Source organism: Gopherus flavomarginatus, chromosome 1, assembly GCF_025201925.1.
Source record: "Gopherus flavomarginatus isolate rGopFla2 chromosome 1, rGopFla2.mat.asm, whole genome shotgun sequence".
Classification (NCBI taxonomy): Eukaryota; Metazoa; Chordata; order Testudines; family Testudinidae; genus Gopherus; species Gopherus flavomarginatus.
Window position 1 is genome coordinate 224,374,343 of NC_066617.1, and position 19,040 is coordinate 224,393,382.

Sequence of the window (19,040 nt, forward strand, 5' to 3'; positions counted from 1 at the left end):
ACACTTCTGGGAAAAGATGAAATACTCCATTTTTCCTTTCTCCCACCGTCCCCCTTTGTGTGTAGTTTCTAGAAGTAGGCCCCGTCTCACTTGACTACAGAAGAGTGAGGTAAGGCTTGGGTTGCCATCTTTCTGTTGGGCAAAAGATGAAATTTCCCTCTTTTCTCTTATCAGTCCTTCAAAGGAAAAAAATAAAATCCAGGAACACACAAATGTGTTTGGCTTAGAAAACAAGCTTGGCTCCTGGTTCCCATGCTGGCTGGTCAGGAGCTTCCTTTCTTTCCTCACATCATTTCTCTTTTCAATTCTTTCACAATGCATCTTTGCATCATTCACTCCTCCGAAACTTGTTCTGACTGCTTCCCATACCCCCTTAATTTTCTTTTACTGATGTCTTGATTCTTCCCCCTTCTCTCACTGAGTGGAAACTCCTCTCTCTTTGTTCAGTCTCACAAAAGTTAGATATGGATGGGAGCTATCTGACCACACCCATGCTAAAATAGAAATTCTAGGAATAATCCTTTCATAGTTTTCCAGTCTAGTTTTAAATATCTTGAGACTGGTCTTTAACTAACAATTTCCATTGGACTTCAAAAAACTGATAGCCGACACGACAAAGAATTAAACAGCATTTAAGTAGTAACAGAAAGAAAATAAGAAAGGAAAAGTGTATGCTGAAGAGCAAGGACATTTTCCCGATAATGAGATTAACCAGTGTAATCTCTTCTGAGAAGTGGCTGAAGCTAAGCATACTTAGAACGAGACTAGTAAATATACAATGCTACATTGGATGAGAAATGGACTAGATAACCTTACACTGATTGTAGGTATTTGTATGGCATGTTGACTTATATTAAGGCACAGAAAATTGTGGCTGATAATTTTCTTTCTGCTATCAGCATTTCCCACTATTCTGGATATCCACGCTGCTCTCTTCTCTCTGCAGCTCACAGAGGTAGATCAGAATTTTGATGCTGCACAGTCTCCCCTGCCCCTTCTGGTTCCACCTGCTGCCAGATGAATTATTCCTAAACTGTAAAACTTGCACATTATTAACACATATTCCAGAGATAACAAAATATCTGTGGACACTAGACCAAGGAAGACAGTCATATGGCAATGACTTCACTTAATATCTGATTCTTGACTCATAAGCCATCCAAGGTAGACAGAATTGTGGGAGACAGTGCTGCAGAAAGGAAATCATTGCTAAGAAATTTTCCATTCTGCAGCCCAGCATGTCCCACAACTATGGACATCTGGAAAGTAATGAACAGAGAACATATGTAGAGAAGATTATGAAGGTCCCATTTTGGGAAGAGTGGCCTGCCCACCAATCTGGCTAACCAGAAGGCTAGAAGGAATTTGGCTACCTGTGGATTGTCTACCCAGGAGGCAGAGGACCCTGCAAATAGCATCGTACTAAAGACAGAAACTTGAAACATAACGATACTGGACCGAAGGCCTGTCTAGGCCTTCTTGAAGGACGTAGAGAATGACTGTTTTCTATGATTTGCATTGTGCTCTTGGCACCAGATGTTGAATCTGGATCAGATACAGGAGTACGCTTTTAGTATCTATACTCTCCTAGATGAAAGCAATATCTTATTGACTATGGAGGACAGACTGAGCTTTTAGCGCTTCCCTCTCAATATCTAGGCTTTTAGTTGAAGCCACTTCGGTCAGGAGGAAGAAGAGGACCTTCAAAAAGATGTTCACAGAAGCAGGAATGGGTGCTCCAGTTTCAGCTTTATCAGGTTTGAGAACACAGGTCTCCTTGGCCAACGAGTTAACAGAATTACCATTGCCTGTTCTCATTTTATTTTCTGGACTACCTTCCCCAATACTGGAAATGGTAGATACACAAAGTAGGTCCTGAGGCCAGCTATGCTCTAAGAAATCTATCCCCATGGATCTGGGGTCTGCTTTCCTTCTGAACAATTTTGGCCTCTTTGCATTTGTATGATTCATGAACAGGTTGGTTGAAGGAAGTCTGAACGATAAGGCAGAAAATCTCCTGATTCAACCACCACTGAAAACTGATGACTGCACCTGCTGAGCCAGACAGACAATCTTTTGGTTCAGGTCCTCCTTTGATGTGGATCACTTTGAATGAAAGGAAGTATTGTTCCACCTACCTCACTATTTCTACTGCTTCTATGTGTAGTACTGGACTCCTTGCTCCCCCCCTTGGCTGATTAAATATGCAACTGCATCGTACTGTCTGATTGAAGCAGCATGTGGTTCCCTATTAGGGTGGGCTAGCTTGACTACTCTCAGCTTTAAGATGTTTATGCTGTGACCCTTTTTTTCTCCTCACTCCAGAGGCCATGGTCTGTTTGGGTGTCCAAGTGAGCTCCTCAGAAATCCAGGCTGGCAATGGTTGTGAAAACTAAACGATCTGGAAATCAGACTCAGACTAAGGTCAGAAGGGACCACTATGATCATCTACTCTGACCTCCTGCACAACGCAGGCCACGGAATCTCACTCACCCTATAACAAACCCCTAACCGATGTCCAAGCTATTGAAGTCCTCAAATCATGGTTTAAATCAAGGTGCAAAGAATCCTCCAGCAAGTGACCCGTGCCCCACGCTGCAGAGGAAGGCAAAAAAAAACCCAGGGCCGCTGCCAATCTGTCCTGGAAGAAAATTCCTTCCTGACCCCAAATATGGTGATCAGCTATACCCTGAGCATGTGGGTAAGACTCACCAATCAGACACCTAGATGGACAATATTCTGGGGATGAGGTCATAGGCTGACCATCAGCCTAAAGAGTTGAACATGTGTGTCGGAACCCGTATTTCATCTTTCATATGTTCCAGGGAGAGGTCCAACACTTTTAGTATGAAGGCTTGAACACTTCTGATGCATAATTGTGATCACCAAGTGATCCTAGTCAGAGGCATAAAGCTATGGTAGCTTTTCTACACCTCTGGAGCAAGAAAATAAATTCCTGGGTGGACCCAGAGAACTTTTCTTGGCATCAATGTCGAAGCTGTGCGCCTATAGGAGATTCAAAGTCCAAGACTTGCCCCTGTCTGCTGCTGACTGCAATGAAACTCTGATCAGAATGCCATCAAGGAAGAGGTACAGATGAATTCCTTGTGACCTGACTCTGGCTATTATCATCAACTCCTTTGTAAACGTTTTCAGAGCCAAGGACAGGATGAACAGGAGTGCTTGGTTCTAATAATGTTTGCTCTTGTAGGTGAACTTCAGAAGTCTGTTGAGGCACGGTCTGATGGGTGTATAAAGATACATGTCCACTAGAATCTACTGAAGTCAAGAAATGCCCCTGGGACAGGGATGACACTGTAGAGGCCAAGATCTCCAACTGGAACTTCATTTTCTTCATCCACTTGTTAGACATTTTGACATCAAGAATGGTGCTAATACCCCCTGTATGTTTCTGTACAATGAAGAAGATGGAGTAGAACCCAGAGAACCTTTCTTCTAAAGGAACACTATCACCCCCATTTCTAGAAGATGAGGTATTTCATTCTGCATCGGATTGTGTTTTATGGAATTGTTGTAGCTGCGTTGGCTGGATGTAAAGCAGTTGGAGTGGAGATCACAGCCTATGGGAGTATCCTTGACTATTTCCTTGACCCAGTTGTCTGTGATCAATGAAAACCATTCCTCTAGGAAATGGGAAGTCCTCGCCCCTAGATTCATTTTTGGGTAGAGACCTATGTGATCATCATAAAATGGATGGGGGGGGGGTAGGGGCTGGGGTCCCGTGGACTTTCCCCCTAGACGTTAGTTTCATCTGTTGTCCCTTCACTGCTACCCCCGTGAGGAAGGGGAGTGAAAGAATCACCTCCCTGTGAAGGCCAGTCTCTCTCTCTCCTGAGGGTGCTTAGTGGGGAAGGGAAAGACTTTGGATTTTGCTGCATTGTCATGCTCCAGCTTTTTTCCAAAAAGAAGAGAGCCTGTAAACTTAGCTGACCACAGAACCTGCTTAGAGTGAATATCCACCTTCCAGGGTCAGAGACAGATGGTGCCTGGCTACTGAGCTGGAAGACACAGTCTGGGCTGAAGACTTCATTGCATCCATTAAGGCATCAGCTACGAATGCTGTTGCTAGGATTACTTTCCCTAAAACAACCCTTAGCAATCTTCCAACCAGGAAAGAGACTCTTGCAAAACAGTTATCTGCCAAAGATGCACAGAGGGTGGTGGAAGTGGAAGATGCACAGAGGGTGGTGGAAGCCCTCAGAGTGGCTTCCATCTATCTATCTTTTGGGCAGAACTCACCTTCTGAGGGAATAATCATATCCCTGGCAAGGAACGCTACAGTGGAGTCAACCTTCAGTATCTCAACAATAGAGCCTTTTGGTTCTTGAATGTTATAGAGCCTCAGGTCACTCTTGTTAATATGCTGCTCGGATCAGGCTTGTTCCATTTATCGTTAATCACTTCCTTGAAGGAGAAGTGAAGTGGTATTGCAGCCTCGGGAGGATTTTGAAGGGAGTAATCTGCTCTGAGGCTTATTGACAGGAGCCTGTCAGGTTTCAGAGCCAGATATCTCACCTTTCTACAGGAGGAGTAGAAGCTCTGCTGCAGCTTCGGTGAGGCCTTTTGTCACTTGCCTTAGGACCAGGGGCCCTCTCGAGAGGTCCATCTCAGAATCCTCCCCACTGGGTTCCAGTCCCTAAGATGGGAGGGGAAATTTGTTGTTGGAACTCTCCTGGTCAGCTTTGGGAAGTGGAGCTGATTAGAAGCCCTGCTTCTTTTCTACTTGGAAACCATTTTAAGATTAAGATTGGCGGGGGCAGGGAGAATTTGTGGCCACCTCAAGCCTCCCCAATTCATTCTGCAGACGCCTCCTGGGACTTACCCCCTCACTTTTGGAGGCTCTCTCTGCTCTGCTCTGGGGTTCCTGCTCCATTTTCCCCCACATCAGAGTCACAGCTGCCTCAGTAGTACAGTGACCCCTCTGCCTGTCCAACTCTCAGCCCTGGGACCTAACAAAGTCAGGGACAGAAGGCTGCGCCCAGGCTGGGCACAACTCGGCATCTATCAAGCCTAGGAAAGCTGTCTCACATAGAGAACAATGCTTGGATTTGACCCGGCAGAGGAGCCGACAGGGACATGCTGCTGTGGAAGCCCAGGAAAGTTTAATCCCCAAAGCGGTAACTGACCCAGGGAGGAGGAAGAAGGCTGAGGAGGGAGAACATTGCTCCCCGCTGCCCAAAAAACCGAGCAGAAAAGTTAAAATAGGAGGAGGAAGGGCAGGAGCAAAAGAAACCACCTCCATCTGCTGCTGTGGAAGCAAAGAATCTGGCAGCAAGCAGGAGCAGTGGTATTATAGCCAGACTGTGTGGTGCCAAAATGCTGATTCACCCCCGTGAGTTATAGACAGAGAAGAGCAGCCCACATGTCCAGAACAGTGGGAGATGCTGGTCTGCAGAAAAATAATTACCACATATACAGAACAAACAATGCTTAATTTTAACAGTGTTCTTATGTCCCATTGACATCAACAGATCATAAGTACTTTCCTAAATCCGGATTCCTCTATTAAACTGAGTATCAGAGGGGTAACCGTGTTAGTCTGGATCTCTAAAAGCAGCAAAGAGTTCTGTGGCACTTTATAGACTAACAGGCGTTTTGGAGCATGAGCTTTCATGGGTGAATACCCACTCTGTCAGATGCATGCATCTGACGAAGTGAATATTCACCCACGAAAGCTCATGCTCCAAAACGCCTGTTAGTCTATAAGGTGCCACAGGACTCTTTGCTGCTTCTATTGAACCGAGATAATATCTGCTGCCATATAATGACACAACTAGATCATATACAGCACAGAGCATCAATCCTAACTTTAAATTTCCAAACAGTCTTAAGAGAGTAGTATATTTTCTTTCATCTCATGTAGCACAGCAACCAAGAATATATAGAACATTAATTTCTAAAAGACATTTAAGTGTATTCAAAATGCTATGCCAAGCCAAAGACTGTGCCACAACTTTGCTTCATACTGTAAACTTTCTGCCCTGCATCAGCCCCTCATAAAATTCAAGATTCTTACCCTCAACTGTGAGGCTCTATATTATCTTCCCTCGTTCTACAGTTCTTCTGTCAATTTTCTTTGTATCCTTTTCCACTTCCTACACAGATGCCAGTCCTTTCACTTTATTTCTTCCTCAGCTCCCTTTCTATCATGGCTCCTTCTGCACCAGTCTCCTCATTGGAATCTCCCTCCCCTCTTTCTTCAAATCACCTCTTGAAAATACATGCGTTTAGGAAATCCATCTACCCTTTCTTTCATCATAAGCAATGAACAAACCCTTCGTATTCTGAAACTGGTCTCCTATATTTTTGTCTTGCATTTGTATACATTCCAACGGATGACAATTTAAGACACCCAAACCTTTTTTCACTAAATTTGTGTCTGGTGTTTCTCTCTCACACATATTCTTGTAACACATGAAGTCTATGAGAAATATTTTTTCCTTCAAAATTCCCTTACCTTGTTCCCCAGCTTGAAAACCTCCTCCAGGTTGGTGCTATTCGTATTTATCATAATGGAATCTGTATCTCCATAAATCACTTCAAGGTTCATCTAAATAAAATAAGCAGCTTTAAACAAAAGAATTACAAAACAACCTCTCTGTTACCTGACCTTATCTAGTCTCTGGGTAAGGATAAAAGGGATTTAAAAAAACAAGGATAGTGGTAGGGGTCTATTACAGACCACCTAACCAGGAAAAAGAGGTGGGTGAGTCTTTTTATAAACAACAAACAAAATCATCCAAAGCACAGCACTTGGTGGTGATGGGGAACTTCAACTACCCAGATATCTGTTGGGAAAATAACACAGCAGGGCACAGACTATCCAACAAGTTCTTGGAATGTATTGGAGACAACAACTTTTTATTTCAGAAGCTGGAGAAGGCTACTAAGGGAGAGGCTGTTCTAGATTTGATTTTGACAAATAGGAAGGAACTGATTCAGAATTTGAAAGTGGAAGGCAGCTTAGGTGAAAGTGATCATGAAATGGCAAAGTTTATTATTCTTAGAGATGGTAGGAAGTAAAACAGCACAATAAAGATAATGGATTTCAAGAAGGAAGACTTTCACAAACTCAGGGGTTTAGTAGATAAGATCCCATGGGAAGCAAGTCAAAGGGAAAAAACAGCTTAAGAGAGTTTTCAGTTTTTCAAAGACACATTATTAAAAGGCACAAGGGCAAACTATCCCACTGCATAGAAAACATAGGAAGTAAGACAAAATGCCATGTTGGCTTATTCAGGATATCGTCAGTGATATCAAACTCAAAAAACTGCTATTAAAAGTGGAAACTAGGTGAAATTACAAAGGATGAATATAAACAAATAATACAAGTATGTAGGGACAAAATTAGAAAGGCCAAGGCACAAAATGAGATTAAACTAGCTAGAGACAAAGGGCAACAAGAAAACATTCTACAAATATATTAGAAGCAAGAGGAAGACCAAGGACAGAGTAGGCCCATTACTCATGTCTTCAAGACACTAGGGTCTGATGAAATACATCTTAGAATACTAGGTGACTGAAGACATATCTGAGCCATTAGCAATTATCTTCAAAAAGTCACAGAAGATGGAAGAGATTCTAGAGAACTGGAAAAGGGCAAATATAGTGCCAATCTAGTAAAAGGGAAATAAAGGAAATCCAGGGAATTACAGACTAATAACTTCAGTACTTCAGTAACTAACAGTCAGCATATATAGTCAAGAACAAATCACGTCAAACCAACCTAATAGCTTTCTTTGATAGGGTAACAAGCCTTGTGGATGGAGGGAAGCACTAGATCTGGTCTATCTTGACTTTACTAAGGCTTTTGATACTGTCTCATATAATCTGCGCATAAACAAACTAGGTAAAAACAATCTAGATGGCACTACTATAAGGTGGGTGCGCAACTGGTTGGAAAACTGTTCCCAGAGAGTAGTTATCAGTGGTTCACAAACAAGCTGCAAGGGCATATCAAATGGGATCCTGCAGGGATCAGTTCTCGGTTCTGTTCAGTATCTTCATCAATGATTTAGATTCCCTATGGGGGAAGATTGAAAAATATGGGGTTGTTTAGTCCGGAGAAGAGAAGACTAAGAGGGGAAATGACAACAGTTTTCAAGTACATAAAAGGTTGTCACAAAGAGGAGAAAGAAAAATTGTTCTCTTTAACCTCTGAGGACAGGACGAGAAGCAATGGGCTTAAATTACAGCAAGGGAGGGTTAGAATGAACATTAGGAAAAACTTCCTGTCAGGGCTGTTAAGCACTGGAATAAATTGCCCAGGGAGGTTGTGAATGCTACATCATTGGAGATTTTTAAGTGCAGGTTAGACAAACACCTGCCAGGGATGATCTAGATAATACTAGTCCTGCCATGAGTGCGAGGGGAATGGACTAAATGACCTCTTAAGATCCCAAAGAGTCTACAATTGTATGATTCTATATTGCATTGTCGCATTTTCAAAATTTGAGCAAAATGTTTACACGACGCATTACTAGTTTAACCGTAAACCGTAAATAATGCAAAGCAGGATTTCACTTAAAAGTTTAGGTTTCATTAAAAAGTATATATGTAAACATACATGTATACCTGTGTATATTCAAGGGGTGAAAATCAAGCACGAGACAACTAAGTAAATGCTAAAAGAGGAAAAATCAGGCAGACTTTTCAGTTGTACGTTTTGCTAGTTATCGTATTTTTCAACACCATATGGGTATAGAATAAGAAGTGGAAGAAAATAATTGAACAATTCTGGTCTTAAGAGTTCCACCCCTATTGTTATCAACTGGCTGAGAGGGGAGAGAGAAAAGACCATGAGACTGACAGACACACTCAGACTATTCAAGACAAGGTATGTTTCCTTATTGCCAACATCTTTGAAGAGTAACATGATAGCCTGAAGATCTATTTGCGATCATCACAACACTGCTGCAAAGTACCCACATCATATAAAAGAAACATCATTTGTCTAACAAATTTCAAGGGAACCCATCACAGTCACAATTACTGTATCTATCCGTCAAATAAGAGCACTACGAAGTTATCCACTGTGGACTCTGCTCCTTCTTCACCTCTTCCAGATTCAGCATTTGGCTTACAAGTCTTCTCTCTCCACCACTTCAGTATTTTTTAAGGCGGCTTTTGCCAAAAAACAACTCTTTCAATGTGTTCTGAAAAGAGTTAGGCTTTGATTCAGTCTCTCTCTTTTGTTTAGTCCTTACATTGGCCAGAAGCCTTGAAAGAGAATGTATTTTTCCTTTTGGATAAAGAAATAACCATAGTGTTCCACGTGTTTTCCATGGCCAGATGGAACTACTGTATCTGGAGATGAACACAGAAACTTCTTCTTGTGCAGAGCAGATTAGCCTGCCTCCTTAGCAGAAAAAAGGCATAACACCACATTGAATTATATCCAGGTCAAAACTCACAAGAATAGAAGATAAGCATAATTTCCTAGCAAGGTAGAGGTGAAAGAAGGCAACTGTCACCATTATTGCGACCCAGATATTCAGGATTAGCAATAAATCCAGTGGCATCGTATCACCTTGACAAACGAAGATCAGATGTCTTTAATGGTGGGAGAGGTCAGTGCAGTTAAACAAATCCATATTAAACTCCAAACAGTATATAATCACCATATAATACAATAAAAAGGGAGCCAAAAAAAAAAATTCCTAGTAAAACAATAGAACGCAGAGTCTAACAGACCTGTGAGTAAACTCTAATAAGCACTGTTACTAATTTGCTTGAAACACTCACACAGGCTTCAAGTAGGGGCTAGGTCACATCGGTGTTAAGAGAAGAAAAAAAGCTATAATCCATTAGGAAGGATTACATTTGTAAACTAGGCATCCCAAGAAGTGATTTCACGTTTGTTTGGGTTACAATTTTCTTAGAATAAAAAATTTCACCGAATGTGCTATTTAAGGGTTGTTGAATAATGAAAATGTTCAGCATTACCTTCTGCACCATCTCCTTAGTATGCATCAAAATCTGAAATGACAAAAAATTATCAAAGATTCATGTATGATATAATTACAAGTTAACATATGAAAATATCCATCACATAGTTAATTCCAAATGTTTCTGGCTTTCAAAACATGAATATAAGAACAGCCCTACTGGGTCAGACCAAAGGTCCATCTAGCTCAGTATACTTTCTTCCGACATTGGCCAGTGCCAGGTGCTCCAGAGGGAATGAACAGAACAGGTAATCATCAAGTGATCCATCCCCTGTCGCTCATTCCCAAACAGAGGCTACGGACACCATCCCTGCCCATCCCGGCTAATAGCCATTGATGGACCTATCCTAGTTTTTTACTTAGTTCTTTTTTGAACCCTGTTATGGTCTTGGCTTTCACAGCATCCTCTGACACGGAGTTCCACAGCTTGACTGCGCATTGTGTGAAGAAATACTTCCTTTCATTTGGTTTTAAACTTGCTGCCTAATAATTTTATTTGGTGACCCCTAGTTCTTGTGTTATGAGAATAGTAAACAACAACACTTCCTTATCTACTTTCTCTACACTGGTCATGATTTTATAGACTTCAATCATATCTCCCCTTAGTCATCTCTTTTCCAAGGTGAAAAGTCCCAGTCTTATTAATCTCTCCTCATACAGAAGCCATTCCATACCCCTAATCATGTTTGTTGCCCTTTTCTGAACCTTTTCCAATTCCAATATATCTTTTTTCAGATGGGGCGCCTACATCTGTATGCAGTATTCAAGATGTGGGCATACCATGGATTTAAACAGAGGCAACATGATATTTTCTGTCTTATTATCTATCCCTTTCTTAATGATTCCCAGCATTCTGTTCACTTTTTTGACTGCCGCTGCACATTGAGTGGATGTTTTCAGAGAACTATCCACAATGACTCCAACATCTTTTTTTTGAGTGGTTACAGCTAAATTAGACCCCATGGGTTTATATTTATAGTTGGGATTATGCTTTCCAATGTGCATTACTTTGCATTTATCAACATTAAATTTCATCTGCCATTTGGTTTCCCAGTCACCCAGTTTTGAGAGATCCTCTTGTAGCTCTTCGCAGTCTGCCTGGGTCTTATCTATCTTTAGTAATTTTGTATCATCTGTAAATTTTGCCACCTCACTGTTTACCCCTTTTGCCAGATCATTTATGACTACGTTGAATAGGACTGGTCTCAGTACAGACCCCTGCAGGACACCACTATTTATCTCTCTCCATTCTGAAAACTGACCATTTATACCTACCCTTTGTTTTCTATCTTTTAACCAGTTACCAATTCATGAGAGCACCTTTCCTCTGATCCCATGGCAGCTTACTTTGGGTAAGAGCCTTTGGTGAGGGACCTTCCCAAAAGCTTTCTGAAAATCTAAATACACTATATCCACTGGAACCCCTTAGTCCACATGCTTGTTGACCCTGTCAAACAATTCTAGTAGATTAGTGAGGCATGATTCCCCTTTACTAAAACCATGTTGACTCTTCCTCAACAAATTATGTTTATCTATATGTCTGACAACATTGTTCTTTATTATAGTTTCAACCAGTTTGCCCAGTTCTGAAGTCAGGCTTACAGGCCTGTAATTGCCAGGATCACCCCTGGAGCCCTTTTTAAAAATTGGCGTCACATTAGCTATCCTCCAGTCATTTGGTACAGAAGCTGATTTAAATGATAGGTTACAGACTACAGTAGTAGTTCTGCAATTTCACATTTGAGTTCCTTCAGAACTCTTGGGTGAATACCATCTGGTCCTGGTGACTTACTGATGTTTAATCTATCAATTTGTTCCAACACCTCCTCTAATGATAACTCAATCTGGGACTGTTCCTCAGATCTGTCACCTAGAAAGAATGGCTCAGGTTTGGGAATCTCCCTCACATCCTCAGCCATGAAGACCAATGCAAAGAATTCATTTAGTTTCTCCACAATGGCCTTATCGTCCTTGAGTGCTCCTTTAGCACCTGAAGCAAACTATTTGTCTCTTCTGGTAATAAATATAGCCACCTTAATACTCATAGTAAGAACACAAATCCTTGGCTCACCTACCATTAAATGGAGCTTATTTACATGTAACTGGAGGTTCTTCAAATTCCCTATATATATATTTCATACATGGGTGCCCATGCGTGCCACACATCTGAGTCCAGAGATTTGTAGCAAACAGTTGGCCCTCACCAAATCTGTTGGTCCTCACCTGCGCAGTTGCTCCCCTAACGCTCTGAACTGAGGGCATCGGCTAACGCTTCTCAAGCTCCTCCTATTCTCACAAATCAGACAAGATCTAAAGCAGAGGGGAAGGAGGAGGGTAGAAGAATACAGATAGGGACCACACATCTCAAAGAACCTCCAATTACAGGTAAGTAATCTGCCTTTCTTCTTTCAGTTCTGATCACTATGTGGATTCCACATGTGGGTGACTGGTAAGAAGTATTGGAACAGGAGGATGGGTGCAAGGATGCAGTCGGCATGAATGTCTGTAATACTGCTGTCCCCACAGCTGCAACTGCAGAAGAGGCCTGGAGTAAGATGTAATGCTTCTTAAAGGTAAGGAAAGAGCTCGAGATAGTTGCCTCACAAATGTCCAGTACAACTACTTCAGCAATTTGTTGTTGCACGAATAAAGATAGAGTTGCCTTCTGTGAGAGGATGGAAGGCACTGACTGCTGACAGGTGGATCCACAGCAAGCTAAAAGTCCTGACGTCTTGTGAACTCCTCTACCAGCACTGGCAGCAGAATCTCTCTTTATATTAGCCCACCTAAACAACATTAATACAAAGTCTTAAAAATAATAAAACTGGAGCTAAAGATATTCTCATTTCTAAATAATGCTTACAGAATGGTTCAAGTCAGAAGGAATCTATAGTAGCTCATTCTAGTTCATTAATAATGCCTCAAGCTAGGAACTATTTTGTTATACCTTAGCCACGGGTAAGATTTGTTTAGTCTAGCTATGAATATTGTCAAAGATGGTCCCCTACTGGACTATTCTGATGTATAACTTAGAAAAATATTTTTCTAATGTTTAACATATATTTTCCTTGCAGCGACAAAAGACCATTACTACCTTTGTCCCCACTGGCTAGAGATAACTAATCCCTCTGTATAAATATACCAACATCATTATTATAAAGGCTTTGCAGCAGGGACTTGAAATTTGGTAGTGGGGTGGCCTGTGTGTCAGGAATGTTCTTTTGCAGTTTCCATGAAAATCTATCCAAGTTTGGGGGCGGAGGGGGATCACAGTTCACAGGAGGGATAGTTCAGTGGTTTGAGCATTGGCCTGCTAAACCCAGGCTTGTGAGTTCAATCCTTGAGGGAGCCATTTGGGGATTGGCTCTGCTTTGAGCAGGGGGTTGGACTAGATGATCTCTTGAGGTCCCTTCCAATCCTAATATAATCTATGAAAACATGCTCTGTACAGACTTAGATTTTAAGCAGCTAAATTCTTCAAAGATTCTACAGTACGTATGCTCCAGCCTAAGGCTAAGGAGACGTTACTCATTGTGTGCAGTAACTGAAGTTCTTCCAGATGTGTCCTCCTATGAGTACTCCACTTCAGAGGTACCTGAGGGGTTCATGCACCCACATGAACATTACTTGTAAGGAAAGTCCTGCTTCTTCTCCAATTGCAGCATTGAGCTGCTGACATCTACTCCAGGTCTTGGCACCTAAACTGTGAGCAGGGAGATTGTTTCTCTCTTGTGCCTTCTGGGTACGTCTACACAGTCTGCAATAGCGAGTCTGAGTCAACAGACTAGGGCTTGGGCTATGGTGATAAAAACACCTATGTAGACGTTCAGGCTCTGAAGCCTGTGTAGACATATCCCATGACCACCCCCACTCTCCACTGGGCTCAGGAACCCTGGATAAGAAAGCCGCCTGAACCAAATGCAAAAAAGAAATTCCATCATGTGGCACGTTTTCTTCCAGTGTGTTTAAAAAAAAACCAAAAAACCTAAGATATTACACCACACACAAGAACAACCTTAATTCTGAAGTTTTCCTAACTTTCAAGCGTTTAAGCTTTGCAAATAATGTTTTCTTAACATAGTTTAAATACAAGCAATGTCTTTTTCAGACTTTTCTTCAGACAATATGAGTGCTTGATTACTTTTGGTCTTACACTGCAAATCTTTTATCACATTTTAAAAAAATGTCTTCCTCTCAACACTCCAAACTTTCTCTTTTTACAGTTTAACACCTTCAAAAATATGTTGTATCCAAATTAAGACCCAACTAGTGCGGAGTGGGCCAAAATAATTTCAGTGCTTATTTTAATATAATCTGAATATAACATTTGCAATTTTTGGAGGGAGATAAGGTGAAAGGCAGCAGATTGACTGTTGTAGAACTGACTCATTAAAAATTTCCTATTAAGCTCTGAAATCTGAGGAACTTCTGCCCATACAAGTCTCCCTTATTTCATATTTATCATTCTTTCATGAACTATTTAACAAGTGTCTTTTCTGGAACTAAACCGATTTTAATTTATTTCTCCAATTTATCAAGAAAGCTATATTTTAGTTCTCCCCAAGTATTTGCAATTTCTCTCAGTCTTGTAACATCGACAGAGTTGATTGCCACACTCCCCACTCTTGCCTCCAAGTTATTAACGAAAAATTTCTGAAGCATGGGACCTAGAAAGGACTTGTGTGGTATGCCATGGATGCTTTCTACCAACTGTGCAGCAACTGAAGTAGGATTATTCAGCATGATTTTTTTTAATGTACCAGTTATATTTTAATCTTACATAGAAGTACCACCTAATTTTCTTGAGAGAAACACATGATAGTTAACACAGGGAAAAATAAATACACATACACACACACACCTCCCTTAAATGGAAGTGCTGAGGGTACCAAGAAAAAAATAAGTGATACTAAAAAGTCAAAGTCAGATAAGAGAAGACATTTGATAGACATGAAATTCTACAGCAAAGTTAAAGTAGCAAAATATTTTTTGCAAGTTTGAAAATGTATAATTACTTTTCCACATGCAACCTTAACTCTGACCCTATTATCAGCACCCAGTCTTTATCTAACAACCACCACTTCTCAGCTAAACACTGTTTCTACATTTCTGATGACCACAAGCCTTCAAATACTGTAACAATAAAAAGCAACAAACCTCTTCCCAGCTAATATATTTGCATAACCAACCTGAACACAAGTCCATCTCCACTTCACATTCGAACATGTTGATTAAAATCACCGACAATCTCTCTTTGGATTTATCTAGATCATACCATTTTCACCACAGGGGTGGGAACAGTGGGAACTAGCATAGAAACACAATCACTGGCCAACAGAAATGTAACTGCATCAGCCAGACCCTCTTAAGAGAAAGGTTACACATGAGGCACACCACAGATCTCATAGCAAGGAGGGATAGAGGCTAAAATAGCTTTAAAAGCCCTTGCGATCCTGGGCTGCTCTAAAACCCAGAGCAGCCCCCAGCACAATTTGGGCAATTCTGAGGGCTGAAGATAGAACGGTGTTCCCAGGCTTACCTATAAGTGGCAGTGCTGCCCAGAATTTCCACACTGCTGTCTGCTGCTGCCCTGCTCTCAAAGCCCCCACCCCCAAGATGCTCCCCATGACAGAGTTTGCAAGAAGAGCTTCAGAAGGTAGCCCTATGGCTGTCTTCCACCTGGTCTACATAGAAAATCAAATCAGTTTAACTACGTGTGAAAAATCCACACCCCTGAGCAGAGTAGTTAAACCGACCTAATCCCCAGTGTAGACAGCGCTAGATTGATGGAAAAATTCTTCCGTCAACCTAGCTACCGCCTCTTCGGGAGGTAGATTACCTACACTGACAGGCGAGTCCCTCCCGTTGGCGTAGGGCTGTAGTGGCGCAGCTGTGCCACTGTAGCAAAAGCATAAACATGCCCGCCCTGCCTCAGTTTCTGCACTGGGAGAACTCCACACTGCCTTACTACCAGACATGCTGAGCATTCACAACTCACATTGATTATAGTAACACCTGTGAGTGCACAGTGCTATTTCTGAAACATAAGCCTCCATTTTCTCAAGTTGGGTACTCTGAAAAAGAGGAGCACATAATCAGTGGTGTTCTTTGAAAATTTCAGTTTAAGTAATTTGCCCAGCAACACACTAGAAGTCTGGGATAGAGCATTAAACACAAGAGACTATCCTTTTTCTTCCTTCAGTCCCCAGCCTCAATCTCTATACACTTGGCCAATTCTACAATGAAGATGGCATGTGTTCTACAGGCAACCTTCACTACACTATCCTGATATATTCAACAGTGCACGGAATAAACAGTGCTTGACAAAGAGGGATCCTGTGGAAATAAAATAGCATGTCATAATGAAATTAAATTCATGTGATCATAAGGCAGAAGAATTCTGGCTGCAATTTTAACTCTGGCATTTCCTATCTTTTGATTGCCTCATTCTCCAACTTTAATAACACTCTCAATAAGTGTAAATTTCCTATAATTTTTGTTTTCATAGATCCATAAAGACCAGAAGAAACCACTGTGATCAGCTACTCTGATGTTCTGTAGAACAAGCCATGAGATTTTCATGAATTAATTCTTGTTTCCCCTAGAGCATATCTTTCAGAAAAACATCTGCTCGTGATTTAAAATTCTGCATTGATAGAGTATGCACCTCAACCCTTGCTAACTTATTCCAACAGTTAATCCACACTATGAAATAAAAATGTTAAATAACATACAGCCAAAAAACATTCCTGTGGGTCCCTACTAGAAATCTACCCCTCCACGATCCATGAAACTCCATTTGGTTACATTGAGACCTATCTATTAGCCAGTTCTACTCCATTTAACATGTGCCACTGTTGATTTTGTATCATTCTAGTGTCTTAATCAAAATGTCATGGAATTCCAAGACAAATGATTTACAGAAGTCTAGGTACACACATCAACACCATTATATGTATCAACTAAACTTGTAATTAAAAAAAAATTAAACAATTCATCATAATCCCATGTTGATTGGCATTCATTATTTTACACCCCTTTAATTCTCTATTGAGAATTGCCAGATTAGCCCATTCATTGTTTTGCCTGGGATCAAAAGTTAGTCAGACAGGCCTGTAATTACCTGTATTATCTAGTTTACTTTTTTTTTTAAATATTAGCACAACATTAGCTGTCTTCCAGTCCTCTTGAACTTCACTAGTGTTCCAAGACTTATTGAAAAATCAGTAAGTGTCCAGAGAGCTTCTGATCCAGCCTTTTAGAAAAAATGCTTGGATGCAAATTATCCAGATCTGCTGATTTAAAAATGTCTAACTGTAGCAGCTGCTGTTTAACAGCCACCTGAGTTACTGTTGGAATGGAAAGTATTGTATTTGTGTCGTATGATGATGATGCATCACTAGGCTTTTCCCTCCCTAAATAAAGAACAGAAATATTTATTGAACACTTCTGCCTTTTCTGGCATTATGGACATTTCTATTATTTCCAGTTACCGTAAACCAATGCCATTTTTAGGATTCCCTTTGTTCCTAATATACTTGAGAAATATCTCATTTAAAAAGGAGAGGGGGAGCAAATACAAATTCTATTATATGTAAGTATAATACCATTCAAGCTATTTCCCCAATGCATCGCCAGTAGGGTTCACACACACTGCAATACAAGCTTCTGATTCTCTAAATAGACAAGACCGACACACAGTGCAAGTATTATTATTCCTTCTCTCCTTCTACCCCCTCCCACCCCAAAACAGATGGGGAACTACGGCACAGAGAGACAAGGACTGGCCCAAAATCACACAGGAAGTTTGTGGCGCAGCTGGAAATTGAACCCAAATTTCCTAAATCCCACTTAGTGCACTTAGCACAAGACTATCTGTCCTTGTATAAAGTACAGTACAGTTCTGATCTTTGTTACCTCAAGTGGCATTGTAATAGTGGTAAAAAATTCAACATAATAAAATATCTAGTGTAAACTCAACATTATACACTGTAAGTATTCTAGAAACAAAACCGTCAGATACACCAGTCAAACAGAGTCAGGTCCAAAACATACCAGGTGTATATTATCCTCAAATACTTCCCGTATCCACTTCCATGTGACTCAGATCATACTGCATCACAACTTATCTACCTAGTCACCTCACAATGGTTTAAGTTAAGTTTGTAAAGTATTGCCACATAAGGGCTAAAACTTCTTTCACACACAAACACCACTATCCTAATTTTCCCATTTCATTCTTTCTTGAATAAAAAGCAACTTGATACAGATATCCAAAGTAAGCCAATTCCTACACAGAAGAGCTAATATTAATATGATCTAAAGAATAAATAGACATCCTTGTATAAACACACATACACAAAAATGACATCTTAAGTCTAGGTAGATTTCTATTCCCTGGTATAATGTAACCCAATAATATTAGAAAAATAGCATATGTTCTGATAGGATGATCCCTCATTAAATAAAAGAGAACTTGACCATGCAAAGAACATTTCTCAGTTGTCCCTGAGGACAGTAGTTGATATAGGTAATTACAAGAGGGTCACAGACAAGTTAGGTTCATCAGGTGACAGGCATATATGTTAATATTACCCATTATGACAGAGGATCACTTACAAGTGCCAACAGCTAGAAAACAGAAGGCTATGAAGGCTTACTAAATTCATTACTAAGGCAGTCTGCAGTTATCCAATTTCACAGCAACACCTGCATATTTATCTTCTCATTACCAATTGGCTGATGGAATTTTTTTCAAGCACATTTCAAAAAAATCTGCCAACTTCAAGTGTAAAAAAAAATAATAATAAACTTTGTGGTTAATTTTTCCCTTAACAAAGTACAGCTGTTGAGAATAATTGTTCAAGATCGTACCCTGTAATGTCAACTGCAGCAGAACAAAAAGAGTATTTAATTAGCAAATCTATCCAGTAATTCAACACCTATTATAGAAAATGCCTTCGTGATTTTATTCAGGATAATTTGCTAAGAGGGTTATTACTGACATTCAGATGAAATTTAAAATTCCTACGCAAGTCGAGTCATAATAGCAGTAATGATCCCCCCCAATCA

At 40.6% G+C, this 19,040-nt stretch overlaps 1 protein-coding gene across 3 annotated transcripts in view; it reads right to left on the minus strand.

The window, feature by feature from the left end:
* The window catches only part of POLA1 (DNA polymerase alpha 1, catalytic subunit), a 366,980-nt gene that overhangs the window by 216,767 nt on the left and 131,173 nt on the right, over nt 1-19,040 (minus strand). For all 3 annotated transcript variants that reach the window (XM_050936466.1, XM_050936467.1, XM_050936465.1), the window contains 2 exons: nt 9,967-9,999; nt 6,479-6,571 (listed from right to left, as the gene is read on the minus strand). In XM_050936466.1, coding sequence (XP_050792423.1) covers nt 6,479-6,571; nt 9,967-9,999 — 126 coding nt within the window. The remainder of the gene's footprint in view (nt 1-6,478; nt 6,572-9,966; nt 10,000-19,040) is intronic.